The following is a 21,668-nucleotide window of genomic DNA, read 5'->3' on the forward strand; positions in this document are numbered from 1 at the left end:
AACCAATTTAGAAGTATAATTCTTGATGTTTTATATACGTTAAATCTAAATATAATTAAATATATAAGTATCCGAATACTTCGGTTCGGATCAGATTTGGATCTCTAAATAACAAAACTTTAAATAATTTGAATATTTAATCAATTTATGTTCGGGTTTGGTACTATATTTTCGGATCGGTATCGGGTCTGTTCCTCGGATTCATTTTGCCAAACCCTAATAATTACATGAAAAACAAATATCAATATATTTTTCAAAATATACATCCGCGCAGGCGCGCAGATTAAATATTAACATATTTTTCAAAATATTTTGCTATCAATTTTGGTTCGGGTTTGGTATTACACTTTCAGATCAAGATCGGTTTCGTTCTTCAGATTTTGATTTTTTTCAAGCACTAATATTAACATAAAAAACAAGTAGCAAAATATTTTTGAAAAATACACCCGCGCGGGTGCGCGGATTAAAATCTAGTTTTTATTAATGCCAATGCTCAATAGTCGTGGAAAAAGCGAACCCTAGAAATAAACATTAAAAAGGGTTTTTTTCTCTTCCAAGATCTATTAACACCAATGTTGAAAACTTTTTTTTTAAGTTCCTCTGTTTTCAGTTTTTTTTTTGTGTCGAAGATTTTGATGAATGAGTTCAGTAAAGATAGGGACTCTGAGAACAGCCACCGAAGCAAGAAGAAGGTTCTCTGATACAGTAAAACGTAACAGGGAAAGTAGAAGAAGAACAGTAACTCGTATGATTCGATCCAATGTATTACACAAAGAATCGCTCTCTCTCCTGCCAAGAGTTTACATGTAGAAACAACTCAAAAGCAAGGATGAGGAATCCATGGTGATTTTCTAGGAAAATCACAGAGAAACAAACCAGAGAAGATGCGAAGAAGATAACAAACTTTCTTGATATTTTTTCGATGATCCTAACTTCTGTTTTCTCAAGCTATATAATTGCTTCCTCTTGCTGACGTGGCTGAGATGACGTGGCTCTCTTAGTATCTTCTTTTCCTATAGCAAATCCTCCCTCTTTGAGAAAACCTTGACCACAAGGTTTTGAAGAACCAACAACTCGTGTCCACAATTGCAGCAGAAATGAAGATTTGACACTACTCTGGCCATTGGTACGTCTGTTGTCTAGTTCTTTAAGTGCTCTACTGGCCAGTGATAGTAAGGCCAGCAACATGAAAGTTCTTCTCCTGTATCTCCAGTGTATCAGCCTCGTGTGCAAACAGGTTGCGTAACAGGTCTCGTGTTGTTGTTTCGTAATGTTGCAATAACTTTGAACTTAAACATCCAGTTCTTGCAGAACCGTCTCTCCCAGTTACCATCATGTAACCTGAGGCACTTGCTTCGACAATCCAGAATTATTTGCTCCAGATATAAGTGTGTGTGGTCAGTTCGTAACACCACTGTCTTGTTGAGTATTGGCTGTTCTGCATCAAACGTGTTGTCATCCCTTGCCATGATCACGATCATTGGAACTGAAGTTTCTGTCATTACAGTCACAACACTAACAACAACTTCTTCATTGTAGATATGGTCTCCAACCATCCGATAATCTCCTTTTTGACAAAACCATCTCACCGGTATTATTGAGTTTCCGAAGAGAAGAAGCTCACTCTCATTTCCCCTGTAGCTCTGCTTAGTACCTGATTCCTCTTCCCAAGCAGCCTTGAGTTTTTCACATTGTAAAGGAAACATCAATCTCAGTTTGAACAACAACCATGAGCACTTCTGTTTACTCCAGTGAGCTAAACTCTCTGCCACTTTAACCATCACCGTATCAATGAGGATAGGTGGATAGGGACATGTAGGATCAGACTGGTACTGAACGAGATTCTTCCCCAAGTCTGAGAAGGGTACTATCTTTTTCTCAACGTGAGCTTCAGAACTGAAGAACCATGACTGTTGTTGACTTCTCCAACGACCACAAGTGCTCATTTTCTCCAATGATCCCACATGATCACTAGCACATAGACTGTTGGAGGTTTGGTGCTTTACTCTCATAGATGTATAATGATCATTTTGTGGCAGGAATCTCCCTAGGTCCTCCATTTTATACTTAAATTTCCAGTTCTTGTGACACCTCGGTTGCTTCCTTTTACAACCAACCCTTTGAAGCAAAAGATCAAACAAGTGGTGTGCAACTAGCTCAGCCTCAGCATCTGCTGATTTTTGAATCAATTCTTCCCCCATGTCAACATCCAAAACGTATGTGTGTTCTACCCTTGGAGATTTCCACTCATCAACTCTCAGTTTGTCAAAATCTCCATGTAATTGCAAGCTTTTGTTCTCAAGAAACACATATTCCAATCTTCCTATCCTATGGCATGGTTCCAAAAGAGAAATTGGTACCTCGTTTACTAGCGATTCAATCTGCTCTGGATCCTCTGAATTCACATCTACATCAAGAGTCAAACCAGTCGACTCCATCTTGGTAGTTAAATCACTTTCATCTCGTATGTGAATCGCTGAAACTGATAAGGACTGAACTTGCGACTCTGAAACAGCAGGATTAGGCATCGTCATCTCTTGAATCACATCGGCCTTCCTGACCTTAAGTGCCACTAACCAATTATGCGTTGATACGTCCCTCTCCGTCTGCAATCTGATCCGTTCCGGATCATCTCGTTCACCAAACATACGTATCAAGCTACTCTTTAGTTCGTCCCAAGTTTCAAAATACTTGATTTCTTCTCGTTGATGAACAAAAGATTCTGCTTTACCTCCAAGAAGATACACAGCTAACGCTAATTTGTTCATATCCGAGTAGTCATCACAAGCAAATTGATCTTCCAACTTTGAAATCCAAGGACGCAAATCGCAGGAAACACCTTCGAAGACTTGGAACTCAACGCCTGCCATTGATTCCGAGGTTCGACTGGTTCTGATACCTTTGATACAGTAAAACGTAACAGGGAAAGTAGAAGAAGAACAGTAACTCGTATGATTCGATCCAATGTATTACACAAAGAATCGCTCTCTCTCCTGCCAAGAGTTTACATGTAGAAACAACTCAAAAGCAAGGATGAGGAATCCATGGTGATTTTCTAGGAAAATCACAGAGAAACAAACCAGAGAAGATGCGAAGAAGATAACAAACTTTCTTGATATTTTTTCGATGATCCTAACTTCTGTTTTCTCAAGCTATATAATTGCTTCCTCTTGCTGACGTGGCTGAGATGACGTGGCTCTCTTAGTATCTTCTTTTCCTATAGCATTCTCTCTCTCTCTTCCTGCTTCAATTATTATTGTCACTGGAGTTGTTTAATTATAATTCTCTTCGAAAATGTCACGACGTGAATCCCATTAAATTTCGTTTTATATAAACTTGAAAAATAAGTGTTTTTTTTGTTTTCGTTGTTTGTGGAGAATAGTCAATTCTTCCCAAGGTTTTTGGATCAAGACGGTCTGGTAAAGAAGAAGAAGATGCATCAAATAATATGAACAACAGAGGAAAACATGATGATCAAGGCAACAACAATGAATATTTCAATGGTATTTCTTCTTTAAATACGTACATCACAAGAAAAAATATTTATTTAGTCTTATAATTAAATGGCTCTTGGATCTTGTTTGATAGATTTGAAGCGACGAATGGCTCCTCGAAAAAACCCAAAACTTGACAACTCTTCTTCGATGATCTGGAAGACTGCTTCTGGTTAGGAATTTTTTTGATTTATTGGGTAAACCAACCCTAGAAAAGTTTACATTTTTATATCATGATTGCTTGCAAATTTAAGAAAAATAAACGTACATTGTCAAAGTATTTTTTTCTTCTTTATCTTGATACGTATTACTATTTGGGGTCTTCTTGATCCCAAATGAAATCTAGGGTTTGCTAAGAAAATTTTGATATTTTTACTTGTATAATACGTCAGAGAGAATGGAAGGCTTGAACCTATCGGGTTCTATAGCACCAACAACAGAGATTCGTGAACTCAGGTTTGATAATGAATCAATCTCTTTGTAATATTTCTGTTTTTTTTTTCAGATTCAAATTCACGTTTTCTTTATCTCTCAGGGTGTTTGTAGCTACGTGGAATGTAGGAGGAAGAACACCAAACAACGATCTTAACCTCGAAGATTTCTTACTCGTTGAAGGCACAGCAGATATATATATCTGTGGGTATGAATTAAAATTTGATAAGTTTTGGATTCATAGGTTTCTAAAGTTATTAAAAATGAATTATCATTATATGGTTTGCATCTCAGGTTTCAAGAGATTGTTCCTCTAAGTGCAGGAAATGTATTAGTAGTCGAAGACAATGAGCCAGCAGCTAAATGGTTAGCTCTAATAAGCCAATCTTTAAACAAACCGAAACAAGACTCTGCTTCAAGAACAACAACTTCTAGTAGTAATTGTCGTGGTGAAGAGTCAAGAACACCAAGTAGTCTAAGTTTCTTTCAAAGACCTAATCTTAAAGTCTTGAGCAGAAACTATCGAGTCGATTCAAGTCTTTTGAAGACTTGTAATTGTCAGGTTATTGGTACTTCGGTTGGTTGGGAAGCTAGGCTGTCTAAAAAGTATAGTGATCATGTTGTAGATAACAATAACTATGTGGAGCCTGAGAATTTTAGGGTTCATGAGAATTTATTGTTTGATGATGTTCCTGCCACTACCAAGATGCCGGGACAAATGAGTTATCGACTGATTGCTAGTAAACAAATGGTTGGTTTGTTTTTGTCTGTTTGGGCTAGAAAAGAGTTGATTCCACATATATCTCATCTTAGGCTTGATTCTGTTGGAAGAGGAATCATGGGTCGCTTGGGTAACAAGGTACATCAACTTTTTCTATTAATTCAAGATTATGACACACACATGCAAGCAAAAAAATATCTAAATTTTTGTGCTTTTGCAGGGATGTATTGCTATAAGCATGTCATTGCACCAAACAAGCTTTTGCTTTGTGTGTAGCCATTTGGCCTCTGGTGAGAAAGAAGGGGATGAGATGAGAAGAAACGCAGACGTAGCTGAGATTCTGAAGCATACTCAGTTCCCCAAAATCACCAAGAACCCTAGTTGTCGCGCACCCGAAAGAATAGTTGATCACGAGTATGTTTTCATGAAAATAATAAAACCTTCTTGCTATATAAGCAAATAAAAACCGCTAAAAGAGTTGGGAATTTGCAGCCGAGTGGTTTGGCTTGGAGATTTGAATTACAGAGTTGCTTTAACCTATGAAGAGACAAAAGTATTACTAGAAGAAAATGATTGGCATACTCTTCTTGAAAAAGACCAGGTTTTGTAGTATAAATGATCTTTAATACTTGATCTTCAGTTTTCGTTCTTTTATTTTGCGTTGACCAACTTCTGTGATCTCTAATAATTTCAGCTCAACATGGAAAGAGCAGCAGGAAGAGTCTTCTCTGGATTTCAAGAAGGTCAAATATTCTTTGCTCCAACGTATAAATACTCTCAAAACTCAGATGCTTACGCCGGAGAGACCACTAAGTCAAAGAGGAAACGCCGTACTCCTGCTTGGTACTAATCCAGAACTTAAGAACCACGTTTTTGTGGTGTGTTTTGATTAAAATTTCTATTTGGAATGTATTCAGGTGTGATCGGATTCTCTGGAGAGGAGAAAGAATAGAACAACTTTCTTATATTCGAGGAGAATCAAGGTTTTCAGATCACAGACCCGTTTGTGCAATCTTTGCAGTAGAAGTTGATGTAAAGAGTATGAACAAAGGTAGATTAAGGAAAGGTTATTCTAGTGCGGCTGCAAGATTGATTGAAGATTGCATTCCACAAAGGCATAGTTTTTACGACTAAGATTGTTACAATTCTTTTTGAAAGAGGTATTGTTTCTAGATTGTATATAGATTTGGATTAACAAAAAAAAAAACAAACAACGATGTATTCTTGAGACATAAGTATATCTGTCTTCACAACTCATGTCCCATATAAGTGTTACAACAACACTTAGGTATTGTTTGTAAATTACTGGTTTAAACTGTGGAAGGCTATGTAACCATCTTCTCTATATTTGAAGCAAGGCATGTATGTATTATAACTTATATCATCATTCATCTGAATATTGCATCTATGCTATGAATTTTTTTTCCAAATCTTCACATTTTAACCCCCCCCCAAAAAAAAAACTTGCTCCTCCTAGCAATTTGTGTCTGTTCTTTATGATTTGTTACCATATTTGTCTCTGTGGTGTATGTCTCATCTCTCTTGAGCATGTTTCCATATGGTTTCTCATCTTTTTTTTACTTCAAATGCCCCTTGATAAACCTTAATAATTAGGTGACTGAAAGTGTCAACTATTGTTGGAATTCTAAGTAAAGATAAGAGGTAGCATGCCATCGGTGCGAGTCCACTAGTGCTAATAATTTATAGAGGTCCATTCAATCATGATCGAATCATGATAAATATTGATTAGCTACCTAATCATGTCTATTAATAGATTAGCAATGAATTCATTAAGAGTAGTGGATATTCTGCTCTGACATGCAAAGTCAACTATTTAAAGAAATGAAAAAGATGGCATGTAGTCAACTAATTAGCGATTTCATCTAGTTCTTTTGATTTTATGATTTTTTTCATTTTGCCCGTAGAACTCAGATATGCGTATTCGTTAAACCTAAGTGATGATACTTTTAAGCAAACAAACAAAAACCTATGTGATGATACAACATCGACATAGGTATAACCCAATCACATATAATCTATGTACATCTCTAAATTTTCCCATGGCTTAATCAAAATGATCGAGTTATGCACTATCTATAGTATAATGGTTGTTCATAAGAAAACAAGAAAAATGCTAGTAACATTTCACTTTCTGTGGTGGTTGTTGGCTACTAAGAAAAATTGATTGCTTTGATCATAGTATTAAAATTATCTTCTGAAAGCGTGAAAATAAAAGTAAAGAAGATTCACAAGAAGCAACCTAAGAGCATGAGCATTGGTGAACCCCTCTTTGGGGTTCACCAACATTTTTTATTATTTTTTCGTGGGCCCATGAACAGTTATGAACTTGGATATGCTGTTTTCTGCATTAGTGAACCCGATGAAGGAATTCATAGGAATAAAATAATAATATTAATTTTTTTTAAAAAAATTTAAAATATTCAGAAAAGATGAATAAAATATTAAAACATATTATTAAAATTATGAAAACATTTTATTCAATACATTAAAAGTACATTACATAAAAGAGAAATTTTTCTAACATACATAACTTATTTATTCATCTTCATCACCGAACTTTTGCCATATATTTTCCATCAAATCAGCTTTCAAACGAGCATGCTTCTCTGGATCTCGAACTTCTCTGCGCATGCCTAACATATCACCGACATGAATGCTTTCTCTCCTTGTCACCCTCGAAGTTCTGCTTGATTCTCCGGACTCGAACTCAGAAGTATCAATTTGAGCGTATCCGTGTCGTTCGTTCTCTACTATCATATTGTGCAATATGACACAAGTTCTCATGATCTTTCCTATCTTCTCCTTGTCCCATTGGAGAGCTGGGTTTTTAACAATTGCAAACCTCGATTGCAATACTCCAAAAGCCCGTTCGACATCTTTTCTGGCGGATTCTTGCTTTTCTGCAAATTTCTCGGCTTTAGGACCTTGAGGAAGTGGGATGGATTGGATAAATGTTGACCAGTTTGGATAAATTCCGTCAGTAAGATAGTAGGCCATACGATAAGTGTGGTTGTTGACCTTGAACTTAACTTTTGGTGCTCGACCATGTAAGATGTCATCAAAAACAGGGGACCGATCAAGAACATTGATATCGTTGAGGGTACCTGGTAAGCCGAAAAATGCGTGCCATATCCAAAGATCTTGTGATGCCACGGCTTCTAAGACAATTGTCGGCTTTCCTGAACCACGTGTGAACTGACCTTTCCAAGCCGTTGGGCAGTTTTTCCACTCCCAATGCATGCAGTCGATGCTGCCTATCATCCCCGGAAACCCCCGTACCTCTCCAACATCGAGTAAGCGTTGAAGATCCTCGGCTGTAGGTTTTCGTAGATACTCATTTCCAAACAATTCTATTATTGCATCCGTGAAATTTGCCAAACACAAACGTGATGTACTGTCACCGAGTCGGAGATATTCGTCATATGTATCTCCCGATTGACCATATGCCAGCATACGTATAGCTGCCGTACACTTTTGAAGTGCAGATAGCCCGTTCCTCCCGTGAGCATTTCGTCTTTGCTGAAAGTATGGAACTTCATTACTTATACGTTCGACAATGCGAAGGAACAATGGCTTGTTCATTCGAAAACGCCTCCTAAACATTTCCGGTGGGTATGTAGGATTTTCTTTGAAATAATCGTTCCATAGTTGATTGTGTCCTTGTTCCCGATCTCTGTCGATATAAGCACGTCTTTTTGGCTTCTTACCTTGGACCTCAACTATTGAGTCGATGTAATTATCAACTACTTCGTCGACCATTTCTTCTATAGCTTCATCAACTTCATCACTTGATGAGGATGACATTGTTGATGTTTTCTTCCTAACATGACAAAAGGGGATTTGTAATTTAATATTTTATTTTAAGAATCCTATTTTATTTTAACTAAAAATCTTTCTAATTATCATAAACCATTTTTTTTAAGAATCCAATTTTTAACTTCAATCCTATTTTATTTTAACTAAAATTCTTTCTAATTTTCATAAACCATTTTTTTTTTAAGAATCCTATTTTTGTACTTCAATCATATTATATTTTAACTAAAAATCTTTATAATTTTCTACAACCATATTTTTTTAAGCATCCAATTTTTAACTTCAATCATATTATATTTTAACTAAAATTCTTTCTAATTTTCATAAACCATTTTTTTAAAGAATCCAATTTTTTCTTCATCCATATTTTATTCTACAACCATATTTTCTTACCAATCTTGAAGGTAGTTGCTCTTGTTTGTTGTTGAAGGTAGTTGCTCTTGTATGTGTGTTTGTTGGTCACGGACTTCACTCCTTGGTTAGCCATGCGAACTGGTGATTGCTTCCATTGCCACAAGCCAGGTCATTGGCCTTTACGTTGTAGTTTGTTGTAGGTTTTTGTTGTTTGAATTTAGTTGTTGTAGTTTGTTGTATGTTGTACATCCGTGAGCAAGAGAAGAAATAGAAGATCACTTTGAAATAAACAAGACAAACAAGAGCAACACACAGAAGAGAAACAATAGCAAGAGAAGAAATAGAAGATCACTTTGATTAAAAAGCAGAGAGTAGAGACATCATTTAAATAGAGAGACATAGAGTTACAACATAGTACATCCGTGAATCAAGTTCAGTACATCCGTGAACCAAGTTCAGAGTTACAACAATAGCAAAATACATAGACATAGTACATGATTGACCTGCAGTGTAGAAAGAAACATAACCCGTGACCTGCAACAACCTAAACTTCCAACCCGTGACCTGCAACACTGTCACCTCCAACCCGTGACCTGCAGAAGAAAAGCTAACATAATCAGTAAAGCAAAGCAAGGAAATACACATCAACTACTCAAGCAAAGCAAGAAAATACACACAATAGACATCAAAGCATTTCAGAGATGAGTTTATTCTTGAGAGCCACTTCATTATCAGAAAGTGTGTCTATGTTTTTGGCTAGCAAACGATCAAGGATCTTTTGTCTGGAAATGGTATTTTTCTCAGCTAGGATGGTATGTATATGATCATAAGCTGCTTCATTTGGCTTCTTGCGTTTAGCAGCTTTGCTAGCCTTAACACCAGGAGGCCTAACCTCTTCCTCCTCACGCACCGCCTCCGCACCACCTTCCTTCCTTTTCTCCTTCGGCTGAGAGTGTGACCTCCACTTCTGATCAAACCGGAGTTCCCTCCAGCAATGTTCAAGCGCAAACTTGAGATGGTAGTCATTGAAATAGATGTCATGCGCAGTCTTCATGACATCATTTTCACTTTGCCCACTCGATTGCTCCTTCAGAGCCGTTTCATGGGAACCCACAAACCTGCAGACCTCTGCATTCACCCTTCCCCACCTCTGCTTACATTGACCCCACTCTCGAGGAAGGGAGCCAATGAGCTGAGGACTAGAATTGAAATACGCCTCAATTCTCTTCCAAAAAGTCCCTAACTTCTGTTCATTACTAACTATCGGATCTTTGCTGGTGTTTAACCAAGCACTGATCAGTACAAGGTCTTCTTTGGTTGTCCACTTTCTCCTTTCCGGTGGTTTAACTAACCCGGGTGAGTTAACTGCAGCCTCAGCAGAGTCAACGTCTATTGGACTACTGCTCTGCGAAGCTAATAGGTTAACAAACCCGGGACCGTGAAGGGAAAAAGGTTCCATGTTTGAGGGTTTTGTGTTCTGGTTTTGGTTTGAGGGTTACCGGTTTTTGTTTTGGTTTTGTGTTAAGATGTATCTGTAAATTTTTAGGCTGGAGTTACTATGTTTTTAAACAAGTTTTTACGTGTGGAAAGAGATAAAATTTAACTAACAATACCAACCAAAATTCATTACAGAACTACTACATAGTAATGAGCAGTCAATAGACATCAAATCAGGCGAAAATACAGGGTATTTTCCGTTTCAAAAGAGAGAAAATTAAACTATCTCTACCAACCTAAGTACAATTCAACATTAATCACAGCAACCAACCAACCAACAATTAATATCTACTTGTACTTCTAGTTCTCGTACTAGTTTAGTTTATGTCTACTTCTAGTTCTACAAATAGTTATACTTTTGTTCTACTTCTACTCCTACGTCTACTTCAATCCACAGATAACAATTACCCTAGATATAGTTTAGCTGACTCTAACCTTTCATTGTCAATCGAAGCAGACCTTCTCGAGGGAATGGACCTGCACAGTGAGGTCATAGACAGCCTCATTGAGTGAATTAACCTGTTCCTGGACATGGCAAAAGTGTAGGAGATTTGTGTTAGTAACTGTAATACAAATACAAGGAAAAAAATTAAAAGCGATGAAAGAGCTCAAAATGTTTTACTAACCTCAAGTCTCTCAAACCGTTTACTAAGAGTGGACACCCCCAGCATCACCTCCTCAGCCTCTTCCACCCGTTTAGTTAGCCTCTCGAGCTCCTCCTGCACACCTATCACCCAAGGCTGACGATAATGGAGCCCATCAGCCTTGGTTTTAACATCAAGAATCATCAGATATACAACTTACAATATAGAACATAAAGATTGATGAGATTATGATAAACAGAGGAGACTTTACCTCGTAGTTTCTGCAGGTGAAGAACCGCTTCCCAGGAAGAGTGTCGTAGTCCTCCTCCCCGCGCACCTCGTTTATGAGTCTCCCACCACACGGACACCTTTTAGGAATACCGTACTCAGAATCCGCCACGAAACTTAACATGTTGATGTGTTCATGTTGCTTCTTTGAATGTCTTCTATCTTCTTCCGGATCCATCTGTCAAATAAATCAAGATTTTGTTAAATAATTACTCGTAAACCACTATCACGATCTGCAACCATAAACCTATCACTCCATTTAACCCATAAAACGAAACCAATCACTCAATTTATAAACCCATCACTCACCCATAAAACGAAACCGTAATTGGATTTCAAATCTCTGCAAAAATAACCCAAAAACAAAAAACAATCACGATCTACAACCCTTGATCGAAACCCATATGACGATTTAGATCCCTAACTCGAAACCCCCAAAAAATTTACAAAATCGAATAATTGCTTCCCACCCCAAAATCGACCCAATAAAGCTATAAACCTACAAGGAACTCACCTACGCTGGTGGAGAGAAGAGGACGTCGTCGATTACGTCGAGAAAAACGCCGGGAATCGTCGTCGCACGATAAGTCGCCTCTCACGGTGAAACCCTAGTTTTTCAGAGAAAGGGGAAAATGAGAAGAAACAAGACGTGGCCCGACTTTCCTCCTCGTCAACGCGGAACGCTTGACCAACCAGCGTACGCCGCGTGGCAACATCCGCCCCTTACGGGTTCATGCGCAAGGCCCGTTTCATCAAACTTATCGAATTTTTCTTTTTTTTTTAAACCAACGGGCCTAAGATTTCGAGCCCACGAACCTCTCTTAAACCGCTAATGCGGATGGTCTAAAGTTCCACGCTTTTCCTGAAGCAAACAAAAAGCTGATAAAGAATCCAAATATTCTATCTTTTTTTTTTTCCATCTAATGTATTATTAAAGATTCAAGGCCTAAGCCAAACCCAGTTACAACAACATAAAGCCCGAAACATATGGGACAAACTAAAGCATTTCAAACATGGGTCTTCAGCCCAAAACTACAAGAAGCCCAACACAAAAGGCAAAGTTTTTTAAACATTTTTGGCCTTAAGCCCATTTACTCGACCCAGAAAAGGTCCACACGTTTAGGGTTTTCTGTAACCCGGACACGCCGCACAGCCGTCACGTCTTGACTCACACCGAGTCACCATCGAAATTTCACCAGAACACCACCGGAAACACATCCTCCTCTTCTGTCCCTGTGTTCCAAACATTGGAGAGCATCACTCGAACAGTTCGAGATCTCATCCAACTCATAGAGCGCCACACAAGGGAAAAAAGCTTCACACCAATTTTTTCACCATCCATAGGAGATCTCATCCGCTAAGACCACCCATCGAATCTAACCACTGAAGAAATTTCACACTCGAAAATCTCAAGTTTCAAAGGACTAAATAACTTCATCTTTAAAAGATACAAGACGACATAACTGTCAACAAAAGCCGGCAGAGTAGAGCATGGGGAGCCTCCACCTCCGGAATCATCAGCCGGCGTCTGCGGATCTGAAGTAGCCTCCACTTCCCGGAACCAAGAAAACCAATCAAAAACCCCAAAACTAGGGATACCGCAAACCCCAACCGGTCATGCAAGAAAACAATGGATGAAAAAAAGGACATAGGACAGAACAGTAAATCAGATCGACGGGTGGCTGTGGAAGCCCACCCGTCGGCCGGAAACTCAGATCTAGATCTAGTTTCTCTCTCTCTAAACTCAGACTATTGAAGAGATTCTGTTAATCCAAAAGAAATAACATCCAAATATTCTATCTAAAGTTATGTTTATATACATTGACCATATATAGTCGTTCAAAAAAAAAAAAATACACTGACCATATCTTTCTTATTATTGTTTGACATTGAGCCTCATTTCTTTCTAATACTATGTTTATCTTATTATTAAAATTCGATTATTATAGGTTGTAATATATACAAATGTCTAAACTCCGAACTAAAGAAATCTTTGTCGGTTTCTAAATAATAATAAAAAAAATCTAGAAGGCAGTATCTGAAGAATTTTGTTCTGCTAAAATGAGACTAAATATTAGCTCCATTTGGTATTTTATTCGGGTTTGGTTCAAGTTCATATAGACCATTAAAATTATTTTTTTTAAAGTTAAATTTATATATACTTTAAATTTCTTAAAATATAAAAATAATATATAATATATAAACTTAAATATTGTATTCTAAAATATCTAAACTTAACATAAAAATTAGTTTGACTTGAATATTTGGATGGAGAATCAATAAATATTTCAAATATTTTTGGTGTTTTAAATATTATTTAGCTATTTGAGATATTGACTTTTGACTGTTTGTATATATTTTAAAATATTTGGACAATTTTAAAATATTTTATATATTTTAAATATTTTTTTGGTTATTAAATCTAAATATAATTAATATATTTTGCTATATAAATCTGCTTCGGATATATTCATATACCCAACATATTTCAGTTTGTAAATATTTTGAATTTTCTTCGATATTTAACCAATTTTGCTTCATGTTTGGTATTAATTTTTTGTATTGGATTTGGTTCGGTTACTGGAACTCAAGTTTTTTGTCCATCGCTAGATTGTGCTTTGAACAAAAAAGTGCTTCGCGTAATTTACAAGTGAAGTCCACGGGGACACAACGTGTGAACACGTCTATATGGGACCCAACAGAGTTTTTCTATGCAGGGCCACTTTGTTTTCACACTCAATGCTGATTGGTTCCAACTCCAATTCGTTCCTTCTTATGGTTTTTTTTTTTTTGGTAAAATCCTTCTTCTTCTTCTTCCTCCAATGCTCCTTATGGTTTTTAGCCTGCTTTGCTAATTTTCCCAATTAAAAAATCAAATGCACAACACTCAAAATCAAATATCAAAAATGTTGATTACAGTTATTTCCAAAGTTTATATACAGATCATTATTGATATTTGTTCTTGAAAAGAAGAAGAACTATACATTTTAAGCATGCCTTTTTGTTTTTATGACATTGGATTATATTAAAACTTCAATCAAGTAGTACATATGTCAACTATGCTCACATAAGGCTATAGGGAAATAGTTTCATTCTGGGATTGAAATCTTCAAATGCATTGTTTCACTGATTCGGTACGCAATGAATTTAACACATGGTAAAATTCCATAGACATGTATGAATTAGTTTATTCTTTTTATTTTTCAATTAAAAGAAGGGGGTATTGACTTGGGAACATAACGAAATCTGAGTGGACATGGAAATTGTCAACGCGTTTATTTGATACTAATATTTTACTTGGATGCATTCATTTTCTTAGATATACGCATTTGTTGTTAAGAAACATTATATACAACATACACATGACGTCATCAACGTCATTGACTTCACCACATATATAAGCCAAATGATATGGCCAAACTATCAAACACAAGAATATTTCAAAGCGAAACAACAAACAAAATTATTTGTTCCTGTGCCTTTTTTCATATTATTTAGCCAATTTATTTCTCATCATAGGGCTTCTTCTTCTTTTTTCTAGAAGCTCATCTCTTTTCTCCCAAGTGTTTATTTTCTTCCTTTTTTTTGTTAGTAATAAATCACAAATGGAAGTAGCTTTGAACATGAATGGCTACACAGAAGAGTTCATGCAAGCTCTTGAATCGTTCATGAAGGTAACTTCATCATCATCATCATCATCTTCTTCTCCATCTTCATCAAAACAAGAACAATTAACTCTCAATAACCAAACCGGTCCTATTGGGCTAAACCAGCTCACTCCCATTCAAATCCTCCAAATTCAAAGAGAGTTGCATCTCAGACAAAACCAAACTCGCCGTCGTGGCGGTAGTGCCCATAACCTCCATCTTCTCAACGCTAAACCAACCCTAATGAAGAAAACCGACGTAACTAGACCGGTTAAACTACACCGAGGCGTAAGACAACGGCATTGGGGTAAATGGGTTGCTGAGATAAGGTTGCCTAAAACCCGAACCCGGTTATGGCTCGGTACGTTTGAAACCGCGGACGAAGCTGCATTAGCTTACGACCAAGCTGCTCGTAAGATAAGAGGAGAAAACGCTCGTCTCAATTTCCCAAACAACAAAGAATACAAGGAGACCTTGTCTCCTACTGTCAACGCTAAGATCGCATCCATCTTCAATAGCTCTGATCTTCCCATGCATGAGCTCAAGAAACCGGCCAAAACAGAGGAAGGGTTCTTTGGTTTTCAATATACCGGTCCTAAACCAGATCAAGAACGTGAATTTCCGGATATATTCGGATACGAGTCTGGTTCTTCTCATGAGTCGAATATAACGTTATTGAATTTCTCAAGCGAATGGATAAAGGAAAATGAGAGCTTTTGCATAGGTTTGCAGAAGTATCCTTCTCTGGAGATTGACTGGGAGGCTATAGATAAACTCTCTGAGTCCGTCTAAGCTTTTAAAACTCATTCGCTTATAATTGTTTTAGAAGTTTATATGTTTTGAGCTTTGTAATAGAACTTCTTGATGCAGAGGAACACTGAACCTAAGAGCATCCACATTAGTGAACCCCCCTTTGGGGTTCATAGCATTTTTTTAATATTTTTTGGGTAGGGCCATAAATAGTATTGAATTTCTTGCTATTGTGCTTCTACATTAGTGAACCTCTCTAGGAGTTCATAAGAATTAAATAATATATTTATAATTTTTTTTTTACTTTTGAAATTATTTTGAAAAGATAAATATAATATTGTAAAATATATTTTATAAATAAAATTTATTCATTACATTGATAATTGATGAAGATACAAAGATTATTCATCTAAGTTACCAAATTTTTGCCATACATTTTCAACTAAATCAGCTTTCAAACTATCATGTTTTCCTGAATCCCGAACTTCATTGCGCATGCCTAGCATGTTATTCAAATGCAAACTTTCTCTCCTTTTGACTTTCGAATTTCTGCTTGACTCTCCTGACTCGAACTGAGAAGTATCACTTAGAGAGTATCCGCCTCGTTCGTTCTCCACAATCATATTGTGTAATATGACACAAGTTCTCATAATCTTCCCTAACTTTTCCTTGTCCCATAGTCGACCTGGGTTTTTTACTATTGCAAACCTCGATTGCAATACCCCGAAAGCCCTTTCGACATCTTTCCTAGTGGATTCTTGATGTTTAGCAAACAGCTCTGCTTTATTACCTTGAGGAAGTGGGATGGATTGGATAAATGTTGACCAATTCGGATAAATTCCGTCAGTAAGGTAGTACGCCATACGGTAAGTGTGATTGTTGACCTTGAATTTAACTTTAGGTGCTCGACCTTGTATAATGTCATCAAAAACAGGAGACCGATCAAGAACATTGATATCGTTTAAGGTACCTGGTAATCCGAAAAATGCGTGCCATATCCAAAGATCTTCTGATGCCACAGCCTCTAAGACAATTGTCGGCTTTCCTGAACCTCGTGTGTACTGCCCTCTCCAAGCCGTAGGGCAGTTTTTCCACTCCCAATGCATACAGTCAATGCTACCAATCATTCTTGGAAACCCGCGAACCTCTCCAATATCGAGTAATCGTTGAAGATCTTCCGCGGTAGGTCTTCTTAGATACTCTTCACCAAAAAAGTCTATTATCCCATTAGTGAAATGTTCCAAACATAAAAGTGCCGTACTTTCACCAAGTCGGAGATATTCGTCATACGTATCTCCCGATTGACCATATGCGAGCATACGTATAGCTGCCGTACATTTTTGAAGAGGTGATAGGCCTTTCCTTCCGTGAGCATTTCGTCTTTGCCGAAAGTATGGAACACCTGTACTTAGCCGCTCGACAATGCGAAGGAACAATGGCTTGTTCATTCGAAAACGCCGCCTAAACATGTCCGGTGGGTAAGTAGGATTTTCCTGGAAATAGTCATTCCATAGTTGAATGTGGCCTTGTTCCCGATCTCTTTCGATATAAGCTCGTCTCTTTGGTTTGTTGGCTTGTACAAGTAGAGAGTCGACGATATTATCAAATTCTTCGTCAAAAAATTCTTCAAAAACTTCATCTACGCCATCTGACGATGAGGACGACATTTCTTATAAAGAAAAAAAAAAGAGATAAAAGAAGAACAATTGATTTAGAGTTTTTTTAAAAAAAATTAAAAAGGGAAAAAATTGAAAAAAACAAGATAGAAGAAAAAAAAATTAAGAGATGAATTTGAAACAAGAAAATATGATGAAGTGTTTAAAAAAAAAAAGCGCTACAAGAAGAATGTGTGGGCGTGGGTGGATTGTGTTGTGGTTGTCTTGATAGAAGAAGAATGTTTGGGCGTGGGGTTAGATAAGAAGAAGAATGTTTGCGCTTGATAGAAGAAGAATGTTTGGGAGTTGTCTTGTGATTGTTTAGATAAGAGATGGGAAATAGAGTTGTGTTGTGATTGTTTTAGAGAGAAGAGATGAACAAGAATATGAGACCAATGCATAATAAATGAGACATAGATTATATAGTGGTGTTATACAACATCCGTGACACTTGCATAAACAACCACAAGTACTTGAAAAATTGTTGTCACCAGTACAACCCGTGAAGCAAAACCCGTGAAGCAAAACCCATCACACTAGAGTACAACTACTACTACTACGATAACCCGTGAAGCAAAACCCATCAACCTCAGAAAAAAACGTGACCTGCAGAAGCGCTTGTAGAACCCGTGACCTTGTAGAACCCGTGACCTCCAGAACCCGTGACCTCCAGAACCCGTGACCTCCAGAACCCGTGACCTCCAGAACCCGTGACCAACAACCTTCACCTGCAAAACGAGACATAAGAAGAGAAGTTTTAGTCAACAAGTAATGAACTAAGCAAATCCGCAACTAAGTACAAGCAGTTATCAAGTAATGGACTAAGCAAATTATCAACTAAACAACTTAGAAAACTAGAAAAATTATCAAATTGTCACCTAGAGCATCTCAGAAACTAGTTTGTCCTTCAGAGCCACCTCACTCTCAGTTAGAGTTTCTAGTTTCTTAGAGAGTAATCGATCTAGTATTTTTTGTTTCGATAGGTTTCGTTTCAAGTCTAGAATGCTCTCTAGTCGATCAAATGCTGCTTCATTCCCCTTTTTCTTGCGTTTGGCTGATTTGCAAGCCTTCACACCAGGAGGCCTAGCCTCATCCGAGTCAGGGACTGACTCTGCAGCCTCCTTTCGTTTCTCCTTTGCACCATCTTTTGCGCAAGAGGTCGATCTCCACTTTTGATCATACCTCAGCTCCCTCCACGCGTGTTCAAGTGCGAACTTCGCGTGGTAGTCGTTAAAGAAGATGTCATGAGCAGACTTCATGACATCGTTCTCATTTTGCCCACTAGCTTGCTCTTTCAAAGCCGCCTCATAGCTTCCAACGAACTTACACACCTGCTCATTAACCCTTCCCCACCTCTGCTTACACTGACTCCACTCTCTAGGAGCAAAGCCAATGACCTGAGCGCTTGAATTAAAGTAATCCTCTATTCTTTTCCAAAAAGACCCTAACTTCTGCTGGTTACTAACTATGGGATCCTTACTGGTGTTCAACCAGGCACTAATGAGGACAATGTCTTCTTGTGTTGTCCACTTTCTCCTCTCCACCGGTTTAGGAACATCTGAGGACCCTACATCTATGGTTTGAGTGGTTTGACTGCACTGGGAAGATAGTAGGTTTACAAACCCGGGAGAATTAAGAGAAAAGGGATCCATTTTGGTTTCAGGTTGTGTTTTAAATTTTTTGGTGTTTTTTGACAAGTGCGTGGTGATTTAGAGTGATTTTTAGAACTTGCTTTGTGTTTACAGTAGTTGGTTTGAGTATCTATAAAAGGTGTTCCTTTCTACCTAACATTCATTAGCCTTAATTAGACAACAAGTTTATCACAGAATGCATTCATTACACATCAAATCAATTTTTAAAACTCAAACACGTTTTCGACAGATAGCATTTTATGACCATTCATCACAGCAACCAACCAACAACTAGTTAATGAAACCTAAAATCTAGTACAGCTCCTACTCTAGATATTTAATGAAACTAGTTGAGTTCCTACTTAAGTTAAGTATCAGTTCAACTACAACAAGCAACCTACGCGGAAAGAACTTCAACTTCAGTTTAGTAGGAATGTTTACCTGTTGGATTTCAGTCGAAACAGACATTCTCCAGAGCAGCCACCTGCACTGTGAGGTTATACACGTCACCAGTGAGCTTATCAAGCAGCAAAGTCAGCCTTTTAACTTGTGCCTGCAGAAGGAAAAAAATAAACCTTGTTACTGAATATGTAAAAACCAATATTTAGAAAAACAAACCTTGTTACTGAATATGTAAAAACTTTCTACTAGATACTCTTAGACAAAGTGACAAACCTCAACACTCTCAATCTGTTTATTGAGAATGGGCACCCCCTTTATCACCTCATCAGCCTCCTCAACACGCTTACGCAGGTGTACCATCTCCTCCTGCACACCTATAACCCAAGGCTGCCGATAATGCAAACCATCAGCCTTGGTTAAACCATAAACACATCAGAGAACATATTTTAAAAATTTAACTAATAATGAAGACGCTGAGTAATGAAGGGAAGCACGGGTTTGTATCTAACCTCGTAGTTAACGCAGCTGAAGAAGCGCTTCCCAGGCTGAGTGTCGAACTCATCCTTCACTCTCAGCTCGTCAATCATTCTCCCACCACAAGCACATCTTCTGGGCATCCCATATTCCGAATCGGCCACGTCTCCCAGGTGGTTTAAGAACTCTAGTTGCCTCTTACTATCTCTTATCTCTTCTAAGGGATCCATCTGAAACACAAAACTTGAAATGATTAGCCCCTATTTGATTTTCAATACGCAAAAGTCTAACCATTAATCGATCAAACGAACCGTCTATCCAACCCAGTTTACTATTTCAAACCAATTATCGAAACCCCCAAATTTTTTTTTAAACCCTAACTCGATAACCCCTATTTGATTTTCAATCCGCAAACCATTAAGCGATAATTAGAATCCCTATCCGAGGTTATACAACCGTAAATCTAAACCCATCTCCATTTCGAACCCTAACTCGACATCAGAAATTTTTACGAGAATTCCCAAAAGCAATTTCGACTACAAAACTCTTCTATATAAACGGTGAATCGAGTCGATACTCACCTCTGCTCCTCGAGGAGACAATCCGCCGTCGAATCGATCGAGAAAAGGAGAGAAAAGTGGAGAGAGATCGGCGTCGCACGCGAAATCGCCGGAGGAGGAAACCCTAGCTTTTTACGCGAAAATGAGAGAAATGATTCTCTCTCCGCTTTCCACCGCGTGACGTCGACTCCCCTTCTCCAGTGAGAATGCGACACCTGTCGTGAACCCGTATCGGACGGGGTCACTCGTAAGAGGCGGGTCGCGACATTAAACCCAATTTCTCATTTATTTTTATTACTCGGGCCTATGATACTGAGTCCATGAACCTGTTATAAACCCTTGATGGGGTTGCTCTAACTATGTTTATGTTTTCATTTATAATGGTCTGAATTTTAATGGGCCATGTTTATTGGAAAACCCAATATCTTTGTAATGGTATGGACATTTGCTATCATGGACAATAATAATGAAAATATTAACCAAATTCCTAACTAATTGCTCGTTTGTTCCTTGTTTCTTAAAGCAATTACAACAACGATCATAACAATTAAATTTGTCTAGGGAATTCCTCTTCACATGCATATACATGCACATATGTGGTATGTTCATGATCCTTTTTAAGTTAAGAGGTCATTGATGCTTGAGATTAGACTGATCAAAGATCTCGAAGCGTGGACCGACATTTCCAATGTTGAAACGTGTAAGAAATTTACAGAAAAATATGCGCATGGTGGGAGCCTGAGCGGCCAATGATATGGACATAAAGAGAACACGTCCCTACTCAACGTTTGTTTTCATGCGGTGCAAGCATAGCAACAAAGGGAAAAAATGTACTTTTAACCTTATTTTGTGGTTAAAAATGTACTTTAATTCACAAGAAGATTTGGAAGTTGGAGAAATAGTCATTTCTGAGTCATTGTCAGCAAGAGTACTCTGTATGTTTTCATGTCGTGGAAAAAGGAATGGACCCATCATGGATGTGTGTCTAAATCTCACTAGTCGACAATCTACATCCTATTAAGCAATAAATTAAATTTAGTTAACTCCTTCCTTCTTAGTTCTTATTTAAGATGTTTCAAAAGAAAAGAATTGTTTCATTTATTGTATTTTAAAGTTTTCGTAAAATTTATTTTATTTTTGCAACCATATATGCAAATTTCATCATGTTTTAAATTAAATACTAAAAACGTATTTTGATAATAAAACTATATTATGTGTATTTTAAATTTGGTGTTTTAGTCCAAAAAGAAGTAGTATGTTTCTAGTGGTATTAAAAATGAATGTTACTTAAGAATTTTTATCTACGGTTTACAAAATTGTATTGGTCAATATTTAGATGCATGAT

General features: G+C 37.4%; 7 protein-coding genes across 8 annotated transcripts; 2 read left to right on the top strand and 5 right to left on the bottom strand.

Annotated features, from left to right (window-relative positions):
- Positions 1-376: 376 nt before the first annotated feature.
- LOC103855277 (type I inositol polyphosphate 5-phosphatase 5-like) lies at positions 377-11,516 on the top strand. Its single transcript, XM_009132242.3, has 10 exons — positions 377-692; positions 3,383-3,503; positions 3,589-3,666; positions 3,887-3,950; positions 4,030-4,134; positions 4,221-4,785; positions 4,868-5,061; positions 5,140-5,248; positions 5,342-5,490; positions 5,565-11,516. The coding sequence occupies exons 1-10, from the start codon at positions 573-575 to the stop codon at positions 5,779-5,781; spliced, it is 1,722 nt and encodes a 573-aa protein (XP_009130490.2). The 5' UTR covers positions 377-572; the 3' UTR covers positions 5,782-11,516.
- On the bottom strand, positions 6,897-12,067 carry LOC103855278 (putative nuclease HARBI1). Of its 2 annotated transcripts, XM_033285013.1 has the most exons (5): positions 11,719-12,067; positions 11,188-11,382; positions 10,959-11,096; positions 10,768-10,857; positions 6,897-9,428 (listed from the first exon to the last, which is right to left on the bottom strand). In XM_033285013.1, exon 5 carries the CDS (start codon positions 8,470-8,472, stop codon positions 7,204-7,206), a length of 1,269 nt encoding a protein of 422 aa, XP_033140904.1. In that variant the 5' UTR covers positions 8,473-9,428; positions 10,768-10,857; positions 10,959-11,096; positions 11,188-11,382; positions 11,719-12,067; the 3' UTR covers positions 6,897-7,203. The 2 variants fall into 2 exon arrangements, with proteins under 2 accessions (XP_033140904.1, XP_033140905.1); XM_033285014.1 differs by lacking the exon at positions 11,719-12,067 and having other exon boundaries at positions 9,173-10,857; positions 11,188-11,433.
- On the bottom strand, positions 9,521-10,294 carry LOC117132027 (glutathione S-transferase T3-like). Its single transcript, XM_033285340.1, has one exon. It carries the CDS (start codon positions 10,292-10,294, stop codon positions 9,521-9,523), a length of 774 nt encoding a protein of 257 aa, XP_033141231.1.
- A 1,128-nt stretch (positions 12,068-13,195) lies between the features above and the next one.
- On the top strand, positions 13,196-17,379 carry LOC103855279 (ethylene-responsive transcription factor ERF057-like). The gene has a single exon (XM_033285016.1). The coding sequence runs from the start codon at positions 14,810-14,812 to the stop codon at positions 15,641-15,643; it is 834 nt and encodes a 277-aa protein (XP_033140907.1). The 5' UTR covers positions 13,196-14,809; the 3' UTR covers positions 15,644-17,379.
- On the bottom strand, positions 15,830-17,298 carry LOC117131910. Its single transcript, XM_033285015.1, has one exon. It carries the CDS (start codon positions 17,266-17,268, stop codon positions 16,003-16,005), a length of 1,266 nt encoding a protein of 421 aa, XP_033140906.1. The 5' UTR covers positions 17,269-17,298; the 3' UTR covers positions 15,830-16,002.
- Positions 15,830-21,482, bottom strand: LOC103855375. The gene is made up of 4 exons (XM_033285017.1): positions 20,345-21,482; positions 19,799-19,993; positions 19,563-19,700; positions 15,830-19,440 (listed from the first exon to the last, which is right to left on the bottom strand). The coding sequence occupies exons 2-4, from the start codon at positions 19,991-19,993 to the stop codon at positions 19,339-19,341; spliced, it is 435 nt and encodes a 144-aa protein (XP_033140908.1). The 5' UTR covers positions 20,345-21,482; the 3' UTR covers positions 15,830-19,338.
- Positions 17,793-18,908, bottom strand: LOC117132028 (glutathione S-transferase T3-like). The gene is made up of 2 exons (XM_033285341.1): positions 18,153-18,908; positions 17,793-17,984 (listed from the first exon to the last, which is right to left on the bottom strand). Exons 1-2 carry the CDS (start codon positions 18,906-18,908, stop codon positions 17,793-17,795), a joined length of 948 nt encoding a protein of 315 aa, XP_033141232.1.
- Positions 21,483-21,668: the final 186 nt, after the last annotated feature.

The sequence above is a fragment of the Brassica rapa genome, chromosome A02 (genome assembly GCF_000309985.2).
Source record: "Brassica rapa cultivar Chiifu-401-42 chromosome A02, CAAS_Brap_v3.01, whole genome shotgun sequence".
Taxonomy (NCBI): domain Eukaryota; kingdom Viridiplantae; phylum Streptophyta; class Magnoliopsida; order Brassicales; family Brassicaceae; genus Brassica; species Brassica rapa.

Excerpts from the sequence above, each read along its gene's own strand:
- LOC117132027 (XM_033285340.1), bottom strand. The coding sequence starts at position 10,294 with ATGGAACCTTTTTCCCTTCACGGTCCCGGGTTTGTTAACCTATTAGCT.
- LOC103855279 (XM_033285016.1), top strand. The coding sequence starts at position 14,810 with ATGGAAGTAGCTTTGAACATGAATGGCTACACAGAAGAGTTCATGCAA.
- LOC103855277 (XM_009132242.3), top strand. The coding sequence starts at position 573 with ATGTTGAAAACTTTTTTTTTAAGTTCCTCTGTTTTCAGTTTTTTTTTT. Across the intron at positions 5,062-5,139 it reads GAAAGAATAGTTGATCACGA|CCGAGTGGTTTGGCTTGGAG; the intron begins GTATGTTTTCAT and ends GGGAATTTGCAG. Across the intron at positions 5,491-5,564 it reads AAACGCCGTACTCCTGCTTG|GTGTGATCGGATTCTCTGGA; the intron begins GTACTAATCCAG and ends GAATGTATTCAG.
- LOC117131910 (XM_033285015.1), bottom strand. The coding sequence starts at position 17,268 with ATGTCGTCCTCATCGTCAGATGGCGTAGATGAAGTTTTTGAAGAATTT.
- LOC103855375 (XM_033285017.1), bottom strand. The coding sequence starts at position 19,993 with ATGGATCCCTTAGAAGAGATAAGAGATAGTAAGAGGCAACTAGAGTTC. Across the intron at positions 19,701-19,798 it reads TCAGCTGCGTTAACTACGAG|GCTGATGGTTTGCATTATCG; the intron begins GTTAGATACAAA and ends GGTTTAACCAAG. Across the intron at positions 19,441-19,562 it reads AACAGATTGAGAGTGTTGAG|GCACAAGTTAAAAGGCTGAC; the intron begins GTTTGTCACTTT and ends TTCCTTCTGCAG.
- LOC103855278 (XM_033285013.1), bottom strand. The coding sequence starts at position 8,472 with ATGTCATCCTCATCAAGTGATGAAGTTGATGAAGCTATAGAAGAAATG.
- LOC117132028 (XM_033285341.1), bottom strand. The coding sequence starts at position 18,908 with ATGGATCCCTTTTCTCTTAATTCTCCCGGGTTTGTAAACCTACTATCT. Across the intron at positions 17,985-18,152 it reads TGGCTCTGAAGGACAAACTA|GTGAAGGTTGTTGGTCACGG; the intron begins GTTTCTGAGATG and ends CTCGTTTTGCAG.